Genomic DNA, 10,676 nt, shown 5'->3' with positions numbered 1-10,676 from the left:
CTTTCCCTAGAGGCAGAAGGCAATAGTTGCAGATTCTCTTGACCCAGAGCGTGAGCAATCAAATGTCTAAGCCTCTCTCTTTCAGTCTGTCCTACACTTTGCCAAAATGAATGTTTATTGCTACGGAGCTCAGTAATTTATCCTCAGTGAACTGTCTCTGTCTTTCATAATAGCCCCGCCTGAATCATGTCTGATAAGTGCTACTAACAAGCAGAGATTTTAGTTTGTAGAAGACCAAGTGAGACATAAAAAGCTAGAAACTAATTTTTATCCAGTCTGATACATTTAAATGTTTTTTTTTAAAGAATTATTTCAGTTAATTTTATTTATTTATTTTAATTTGACCAGAGAGCGACAGAATAACAGAGAGACAAAAAGTGAGAAAGCAAGCCACCAGGTCTAGGATTTGAACCAAGGTCAGCCATGTGGAAGTCCAGTGCCCTTAACCTCTACGCCACCTGCTGGCCCTGATACATTTAAATGTTATTAAATTCCCAGCCATCCTCTACTATAAGGTCATCTGAAAGCCATGAAGTATTTTTTCATGTTTTTCTATGCAAAAATATGTCAGGACTTTTCCGACAACCCAATAGAATGAACTCTTGGACAGTAAGAGAAATGCTGGCCACTTCAGAATACAGATAGTCAGGTAATTTGGTATTGCCATCTCAGATGCTGTTGAAGGAATTTGTGTAGTTTGGTATATGATAATATAAAATGTTAATGTTTCAACAGTATTAAGCCTCAGTGGAACCAAGGTGATTTATGACAAGAACAATTAGTTCTTAAGATACGTCACAGCCGATTCATTTGGCCTATTTACAAGTTCTTTGCATATCGTGTTATATTTTAAGTAATAAACATTTTTTATAATTATTTTATTCAACTTTATTTATTTATTTTTTAATTTGACCAGAGAGGGACAGAGTGAGAGAGAACGAGAGAGAGGGAAAGGGAAAAACAAAGCCGCCACGTCCAGGACCCAAACCACAGTCGGCCATGTGGGAGTCCAGTACCCTTAACCACCATGCCACCTGCTGGACCCTTAAGTAATAAAATTTTAAATATACAGCATAACCCTGGTTTCCAAAATGGACTGGACATATATTTAAAGTTATAAAATATACTTTTATGCTTTTTTTTTTCTTTTTCTCTTTGTACCCTTAACGCCTGGAATTGCCAGGTACATAGTAGACACTGTATAAATATTTATTGAAGGGGATGAGTAGCTACTAAAATAGGTAGCTATGCTGAGAAAAATCTCATGAGACTCGGGTAAACTGGATAAAATACCAGGTATGCCTAATTCAGGCTGCTTCTCCAGCTGTGTGATAAAGCTATTTCTTAATTATAAAAGCATTTTGGGAACCAGCAGTTAGCATAATGGCTATGTCGCTGGACTCCCATGTAGTCGACCGCGGTTCACGTCCCGGTCCTGGTGGCTTAAAACTCACGCCAGGCGCGTGTGCGTGCGTGCCCAAGATCCTGAGAGGAGAATGGAGGAGAAGGGATTGTGGCGTGACCATCCCCCCTGGGGGGTGATTTCTCACTTTCTGTCTCTATGTCTCTCTCTGGCTGGCTGGCGAGCGCACGCACCCTATAGCGAAAACCTCTCCAAAATAAAAATATATAAAAGCATTTTGACCTAAATAGAAGCTGAGAAATGTGATGTTAGTTCCTACATAATCTTATCACCTTCCAAAGGTTAACTGGCATCTGGTCACAAACTTACTGATATACTCTTCCAGAATTTCTGTATCTTTTATAGTTACTTAATTTCTGTATTTGTCATTGGGCTATAATCCCACTCGACTTCGGAAAACTATTTCCAAACAGATGTATACTCACTTCATTTACTCAACAAAATCTGTGGTAGAGTACCTTACTCACCCCTGGACTCTGGCATGGTAACTGTGCCTCTAGTATGCAGGCCCAGGGTTCCAGTCTGGATACACTGTTTAGTCTTGATTCAGATCTACTGAGCTGTGTGATCACTAGAAGGATGTTGAGTGACACAGACCAGCAAGTACAATGAAAAACTTGGGACAGGTGGCATTGTGGTTAATAGCACTGGACTCCCACCTGGCCAGCCATGGTTCGAGTCCCAGACCCAGCAGCTTACTTTCTCACTTCCTCTCTCCTTCCCTCTCTCTCTCTCTCCCTCTCTCCCTCCCTGTCTGGTCAAATTAAAATAAATAAAGATAAATAAAATCATTTAAAAAATTAAAAAACTCAACTGGAGCTGGGCCTTAGCCCTGCCGTACCTCCAACAGTTAGAGCTTGGTATTTCTTGTGCTGTTTTTCAAGCATTTGCTCATTTCTCCCACTCCACCCCCATCACCTTCAAATATTTTATAGCACTACAGATTCATAGTCAACATTTGTGTTCAGGACAGTACATTCACATATGTTATTTTACTTTAAATATTTTCAGTATTTATAATAACCCTATGAAAGTGGATGTTATTTATCTGCATTTTAAAATGAAGAAATTAAGGTTGAGGGGTTAAATAACTTGATGAAAGGAGTTCTAATACTTAAGAAGGTCAAATTCAGATCTTTTGGGATAGCGGATAAATGCCACTTGATATAGAGGATAAATGGTAGTTATTATTACTATTTTAGGCACTAATATACAATTTTATGTGTGTGTTACCTAATTTTATCTTCAGAATAACACAATTAAAATAAAAGGCATTTGTATCCTGGTTCTACAGATGAAGAAAACAGTGCACAAAGCTAATAAATAATACACCTAGGATTATATAGTTAGTGCCAAAACCCTATTCCAGCGCCCATCTGACTCCAGAGCCCATAGACTTAACCATACGGCATTGCTCGACCTCCCACACACAAGGTTCTTTATACTTCTCCCTCTCTAGGTACAGTGATGGGGAGTGGGAATTGGAGCCTTTGGGAGACTGGCCAGATGAGAGAAATGATTTATGACACCCTTAAGAAGAGAAAGTAGCTGAAGCCAAGGGTAGATTACAGGTGGCCAGAGAAGTGCTGCCAGAGAGCACCCTATCTGGAGTTCATGGCTTCCTGTACCAACCAGTCCCGTTAACTTACAGAACAAATCACATATTCCCAGTGCCTTAGCAACCTACAGTTGTTCTTGGCCTTAGATATAATCCTTGGGCCAGCTGGGGGCATGGTGGTTAAGGTGGCTGGATTCCCCCTGACTGACGGTCCAGTTTGATTCCTAAACCGGTGGCTTGAAAAACACATCAGGCACATATGGGGGCTTGCCCAAAACCGTCAGGTAATTTGGTATTGCCATCTCAGATGCTGTTGAAGGAATTTGTGTAGTTTGGTATATGATAATATAAAATGTTAATGTTTCAACAGTATTAAGCCTCAGTGGAACCAAGGTGATTTATGACAAGAACAATTAGTTCTTAAGATACGTCACAGCCGATTCATTTGGCCTATTTACAAGTTCTTTGCATATCGTGTTATATTTTAAGTAATAAACATTTTTTATAATTATTTTATTCAACTTTATTTATTTATTTTTTAATTTGACCAGAGAGGGACAGAGTGAGAGAGAACGAGAGAGAGGGAAAGTGAGAAAGCAAGCCGCCACGTCCAGGACCCAAACCACAGTCGGCCATGTGGGAGTCCAGTACCCTTAACCACCATGCCACCTGCTGGACCCTTAAGTAATAAAATTTTAAATATACAGCATAACCCTGGTTTCCAAAATGGACTGGACATATATTTAAAGTTATAAAATATACTTTTATGCTTTTTTTTTTCTTTTTCTCTTTGTACCCTTAACGCCTGGAATTGCCAGGTACATAGTAGACACTGTATAAATATTTATTGAAGGGGATGAGTAGCTACTAAAATAGGTAGCTATGCTGAGAAAAATCTCATGAGACTCGGGTAAACTGGATAAAATACCAGGTATGCCTAATTCAGGCTGCTTCTCCAGCTGTGTGATAAAGCTATTTCTTAATTATAAAAGCATTTTGGGAACCAGCAGTTAGCATAATGGCTATGTCGCTGGACTCCCATGTAGTCGACCGCGGTTCACGTCCCGGTCCTGGTGGCTTAAAACTCACGCCAGGCGCGTGTGCGTGCGTGCCCAAGATCCTGAGAGGAGAATGGAGGAGAAGGGATTGTGGCGTGACCATCCCCCCTGGGGGGTGATTTCTCACTTTCTGTCTCTATGTCTCTCTCTGGCTGGCTGGCGAGCGCACGCACCCTATAGCGAAAACCTCTCCAAAATAAAAATATATAAAAGCATTTTGACCTAAATAGAAGCTGAGAAATGTGATGTTAGTTCCTACATAATCTTATCACCTTCCAAAGGTTAACTGGCATCTGGTCACAAACTTACTGATATACTCTTCCAGAATTTCTGTATCTTTTATAGTTACTTAATTTCTGTATTTGTCATTGGGCTATAATCCCACTCGACTTCGGAAAACTATTTCCAAACAGATGTATACTCACTTCATTTACTCAACAAAATCTGTGGTAGAGTACCTTACTCACCCCTGGACTCTGGCATGGTAACTGTGCCTCTAGTATGCAGGCCCAGGGTTCCAGTCTGGATACACTGTTTAGTCTTGATTCAGATCTACTGAGCTGTGTGATCACTAGAAGGATGTTGAGTGACACAGACCAGCAAGTACAATGAAAAACTTGGGACAGGTGGCATTGTGGTTAATAGCACTGGACTCCCACCTGGCCAGCCATGGTTCGAGTCCCAGACCCAGCAGCTTACTTTCTCACTTCCTCTCTCCTTCCCTCTCTCTCTCTCTCCCTCTCTCCCTCCCTGTCTGGTCAAATTAAAATAAATAAAGATAAATAAAATCATTTAAAAAATTAAAAAACTCAACTGGAGCTGGGCCTTAGCCCTGCCGTACCTCCAACAGTTAGAGCTTGGTATTTCTTGTGCTGTTTTTCAAGCATTTGCTCATTTCTCCCACTCCACCCCCATCACCTTCAAATATTTTATAGCACTACAGATTCATAGTCAACATTTGTGTTCAGGACAGTACATTCACATATGTTATTTTACTTTAAATATTTTCAGTATTTATAATAACCCTATGAAAGTGGATGTTATTTATCTGCATTTTAAAATGAAGAAATTAAGGTTGAGGGGTTAAATAACTTGATGAAAGGAGTTCTAATACTTAAGAAGGTCAAATTCAGATCTTTTGGGATAGCGGATAAATGCCACTTGATATAGAGGATAAATGGTAGTTATTATTACTATTTTAGGCACTAATATACAATTTTATGTGTGTGTTACCTAATTTTATCTTCAGAATAACACAATTAAAATAAAAGGCATTTGTATCCTGGTTCTACAGATGAAGAAAACAGTGCACAAAGCTAATAAATAATACACCTAGGATTATATAGTTAGTGCCAAAACCCTATTCCAGCGCCCATCTGACTCCAGAGCCCATAGACTTAACCATACGGCATTGCTCGACCTCCCACACACAAGGTTCTTTATACTTCTCCCTCTCTAGGTACAGTGATGGGGAGTGGGAATTGGAGCCTTTGGGAGACTGGCCAGATGAGAGAAATGATTTATGACACCCTTAAGAAGAGAAAGTAGCTGAAGCCAAGGGTAGATTACAGGTGGCCAGAGAAGTGCTGCCAGAGAGCACCCTATCTGGAGTTCATGGCTTCCTGTACCAACCAGTCCCGTTAACTTACAGAACAAATCACATATTCCCAGTGCCTTAGCAACCTACAGTTGTTCTTGGCCTTAGATATAATCCTTGGGCCAGCTGGGGGCATGGTGGTTAAGGTGGCTGGATTCCCCCTGACTGACGGTCCAGTTTGATTCCTAAACCGGTGGCTTGAAAAACACATCAGGCACATATGGGGGCTTGCCCAAAACCCCAGAGGAAAACAGCAAAGAAGGGATTGCGATTGACCATCCCCCGGCAGGGTAGGGAGTGCTTTCTTACCTCCCTCCCCCGTCTCTGTCTCTGATGAGTGCACATGCCCTATAGAAAAAATAAATAAATAATCCTGTGGCCAGCAGGTGTCGTAGTGGTTGGGGCGCTGGACTCCCACATGGCAGTTCAAGTCCTGGACCTGGTAGCTTGATTTCCCACTTTCTTTCTTTCTCTAGTGAGCACATGTGCCCTATGGAAAATTAAAAGTAATAGTAATAATGATGATAAATAAAATTAAGTAGAAAATTCTAAAGTAAATAATCCTTAGAGTACACATCAGATGCTGTACCCTGGGCTAAGGCCTGTCAACTGCAAGTCAGCATCTATCTCCTGGATTTTTTTAGGTAGTGGGCATTTGCAATACAGGGAACTGTCAGTATGTTCTCTTTATAAAATAAATAAATGGGGGGCCAGCAGGTGGTGAAGTGGTTAAGTTGCTGGGCACTCCCACATGGGCAACCATGGTTTGATTCCTGGACCTGGTGGCTTGCTTTCTCACTTTCTCTCTCTCTACATATATATATATATATATATATTCAAATTAAAAATAAATGAATGAGGGAACAGCAGATGGTATAATGGCTACATTGCTGGATTCTCTTGTAGTCGACTGCAGTTCAAGTCCTGGACCCAGTGGGTTAAACTTATGCCGGGCACATGTGTGTGCGTGCCAGAGATCCCAAGAGGAAAATGGAGGAGAGGGGATTGCCATGTGGCCATGCCCCCTGGGGGTGATTTCTCACTTTCTGTCTCTCTGTCTGTCTCTTTCTGGCAAGCACACGTGCCCTATAGCAAAAACCTCTCCCCCAAAAAATCAAAATAAAAAAGTGAATGAATAAATAAAACTTAAATAAATAATTCTTTTTTAAAAAATAAATGAATGAACAACTAAGCATCTCTTTAAAATCTCTCCTGAAGACATAAATGGGATTAACAGTAATATGACAGAGATTACTCCACTGTATCACTTAAGCCAGATTTAGAGCTTAGGGGCCAGCAGGTGGCATGGTGGTTAAGGCATTAGACTCCCACATGACCAAAGGTGGTTTGAATCCCAGACTTGGCAGCCTACTTTCTTTCTTTTCCTCTCTCTCATTCTTTGTCTCTCTCTGGTGAGTGCACATGTCCTATAACAGATTTTTTTTAATAATTATATAAATTTTTAAATTCAATAAATAGGGGCCAGTGGGTGGCATGGTGGTTAAGGTAGCTGGACTCTCACATGGCTGACTCTGGTTTGAGTCCTAGACCTGCCAGCTTGCTTTCTCTCTCTCTCTCTGTCTCTATCTCTCTCTAGTCAACTTCAAATAAAGAAATAAATAAAGTAATAAGAGTGAATAAAATTAAATGATTCTTTTTTTAAAAATTCAGTAAATAATTTTGTTTTGAAATGGTTCTCAGAATGAGGGGAAGTAACTTATGGGTTATTTCTTGTCTTGCAGTAGCACTTGTACCATGGGCTTAGTCCTGCCTCTCTGGAGTGACACTCTCATTCATTTGGATGGTGATGGGTAAGAGTGTTCCCTTCTTATTCTCCTACAGAAAGATAAAGGGGGGATTCCATCTTGGTGCCCATTCATCAAGATGAATGGGCGGCCTAGTGTGCCCAACTGCACTGTCATGTCAGCAGCTCAATGGGTTCTTTTAAACTCCTGTTTTGTAAAGTGGAGTAAAAGTATAACTTGCCAGGGTCTCTCACTTCTGTTTTTCTAGGCTATGGTAGGAATCCAGACAAGGAAGAGCTGGCTTGTTGGCTCACTCTTTAATCTGAGCATGTGGGACTGTTGCAATGCTCTCCCCGAGGATGAGATGTTCTGTGTCAAATGACCTCTTGCCACCTCTGCCAGCTGTCAGCCTACAGTAGAACCCCTTCCCTGTGCCAGTTCCTTCCAGTGACCCTCCCACCCCCACCTCCTGGTGTCATTAGAATGTGTACCCAAGAGACCAAGATGTTTGCTCCAGTTTATAAAACCACGGGCAGTGTGCTAAGAATCCACAGACTTCTAAATAGAAATAAACAGTTTGTCCATAGCTGCAGCTGGGAAACTATATGTAATTCCCTAATTCCAGTGTGGGAGTCTGCTCGTTTTGCCTGTTAGGTAAAATCAGACCGCTTATTGGACTCTTCAGTCAACTCCTTTACCGCGGTTTACTTCTACATGAAGTGCCTGATGATTCTTTCTACTGAGCCACCTGTTGCTAGCCTGGGAAACAACCTTGAAACTTTACAGCTGAAATAACCTACCCTCATTTGTGGATTTTTATCTTGTTTTCTTTTGTCCTTAGTGGGTTCAGCGTTTCAACAGATAACAGAGTTCACATTTTCAAACCTGTGTCTGTGCAGGCAATGTGGTAAGACAACTTTTAATATCTCTACAAAAGTTTTTCAATGTTATTGGGGCAATATTTTTTTGAGAAGTAGTATTTGAAATGGTTCAGTTCACTATGAAAATGCTATCTGCTCTGTTTGTGTGTACAGGATTTTGTGTGATTTGTTTGCATTGCCATCATAATTAAAAATGACCTACAGGTGCAGTTTTCAAATTGTTATGGTGAAAAGTCTTGTGTTGGAGAACAAGTGAAATTCAGAGAGAGGTTCTAGAAGAGACATACGGGATCATTTAACTATTTGGAACGGATTGTTTAGGGACACTGACTAAATTAATTAGCAGTTTAAGAGGACAAGTCTAGAACATTACACTGCTACACATTAGCATTCAGTTTTTTGAGGTAATGAGGAACAGCATCGGAACCAGCAGTTAGCATAATGGCTATGTCTCTGGACTCCCACGTAGTCGACCATGGTTCGCATCCCGGACCCAGTGGCTTAAAACTCCCGCCAGGCGCGTGTGTGTGCATGCCCAAGATCCTAGAGGAGAAGGGATTGCGGCGTGGCCATCCCCCCGGGGGGTGATTTCTCGCTTTCTGTCTCTCTCTCTGTCTGTCTCTGTCTGGCTGACAATTGCACACGCCCTATGGCAAAAACCTCTCCAAAACAAAAAAAGAACAGCATCGACAGAGTTCTGTTACAAATAAATTTCCATTTAAACTGCTGGCAGCTATTTACATAATGCAAATCAAGCCTAGAGAAGACACCTTCATTGTTCATAACCATCAGCTGGTACTCTCGGGTTACTTATGATATGCCAGACACCGTGTCCAGCACACACATGGAATCATCATACTGACCCGAAATTGTATTATTAGCCCCTTGCGGGTGAGAACACGGAGGGTTCAGAGCAGGTATAGAACTGGTCTGAGAGCAAGCCTTCCATTTAGATGGAATAGACACTTACTCACTTGTTCCGGATTATCTAGAAAGTGACCTAAGATAATCAGGGCATGATGTGACTTGAAAGATCGAGAGCCCACTTCCTAGTCAGGGACTTGCATTTTAGGTTCTCATTCAGCTGCCTGTTCTGTAGTAGAACTCCCCATGAGTAGTAGAATGAACAGAAAGAAAGCAAAACAAGAAAGGGGAAAAAAAAAAAAAAAACCCTGAAAAAGACTCCTGGGGATAATCTACACTGGAATAACAGAATTGATAGAGTATTGGTGGGTAGAGTCTCAAGTCACTGAATAACTAACTGTCTTGTGGCTTTTGTGTAGCAATTGAGGTAGGACAGAGTTTCAGACCAGATTTATAGATTTAGGGCATATTTCACAGGTCAGTTTCTCATGGAAAACCTAAGACCTCCTTTGACTAAGGCTCAGTTAAAGGCAACATTCCTGTCTGTTGCCAGGTACCAAGTGAAACTGAACAGCAGTACCATGAAAATTACGGTGTTTTCAGATACATTTTGAGAAGGTGTACAAAGCAGTCTTAATTCAGATAACCTTAGATCAAGGTTTTTTGTTGTTGTTGTTTTTGTTTGTTTGCGAGGTTTTTCCTACAGGGTGCATACACTTACCCCAAAGAGAGAGACAGAGAGACGGAAAGTGAGAAATCACCCCCCAGGGGGGATGGCCACACTGCAATTCCTTCTCCTCTCAGGATCTTGGGCATGCACATACATGCACCCAGCATGAGTTTAAGCCACTGGGTCCTGGGCTCAAACTGCGGTCAACTACATGGGAGTCCAGCAACATAGCCATTATGCTAACTGCTGGTCCCTTAGATCAAGTTTTTTGAAGTTTTGATGTTTTAAAGTAGAATGACTATAGCCCTAGTTCTATTAGCTTATTGCAGAATAAACTTGTTTTTTAGAGAGAGAGATTTTTCCTATAGGGCATGTTCACTCTCTAGAGAGACCAAAAGCGAGAAATCACACACACACACACACACACACACACACACACACACACACACACCCTGAGGGGGATGGCCATGTCGCAGTCCCCTCTCCTCCATTCTCCTCTTGGGATTTTGGACACACATGCACATACACCTGGCATGAGTTTTAAGCCTCTGGGTTTGGGACTCGAACTGCAGTTGACTGTGTGGGAGTCCAGCAACATAACCATTACACCATCTGCTGGTTCCAATAAACTTCTTTGTATATACCACTTAGGGAGTAGTGACTTGAAAGGCAGATAAAAAAATAGTTAATAGATAGATCAAAGTGACATTTAGGCCAGGTGTTTCTTTCACAGGAAGTTACTGTAGCCTCCCACTCCTATCTGTAAGTGAAGTATCAGAGGTGGCTAGGCCTTGAGTGTATTTGGAGCAGGTGCACCAGACTTTATGGCCTGTGCTTTTGAAACACTTGTTTTCCAGATGAAGAAAGTATGCACTGATTA

The 10,676-nt window shown here is 41.3% G+C and overlaps 1 protein-coding gene across 1 annotated transcript in view; it reads left to right on the top strand.

Moving 5' to 3' along the window:
- Nucleotides 1–10,676, top strand: part of SSH2 (slingshot protein phosphatase 2) — a gene marked incomplete at its 5' end in the record, with an annotated part of 237,752 nt that overhangs the window by 164,726 nt on the left and 62,350 nt on the right. Inside the window, 2 exon segments of the mRNA XM_014582926.2 lie at nucleotides 7,379–7,447; nucleotides 8,223–8,288. Of these exon segments, the coding sequence (XP_014438412.1) occupies nucleotides 7,379–7,447; nucleotides 8,223–8,288 (135 nt within the window).

Source organism: Tupaia chinensis, unplaced genomic scaffold (genome assembly GCF_000334495.1).
Source record: "Tupaia chinensis unplaced genomic scaffold, TupChi_1.0 Scaffold143921_1, whole genome shotgun sequence".
NCBI lineage: Eukaryota > Metazoa > Chordata > Mammalia > Scandentia > Tupaiidae > Tupaia > Tupaia belangeri.
Note: the sequence above shows the minus strand (reverse complement) of the source record. Positions and strands in the feature narration are given on the sequence as shown.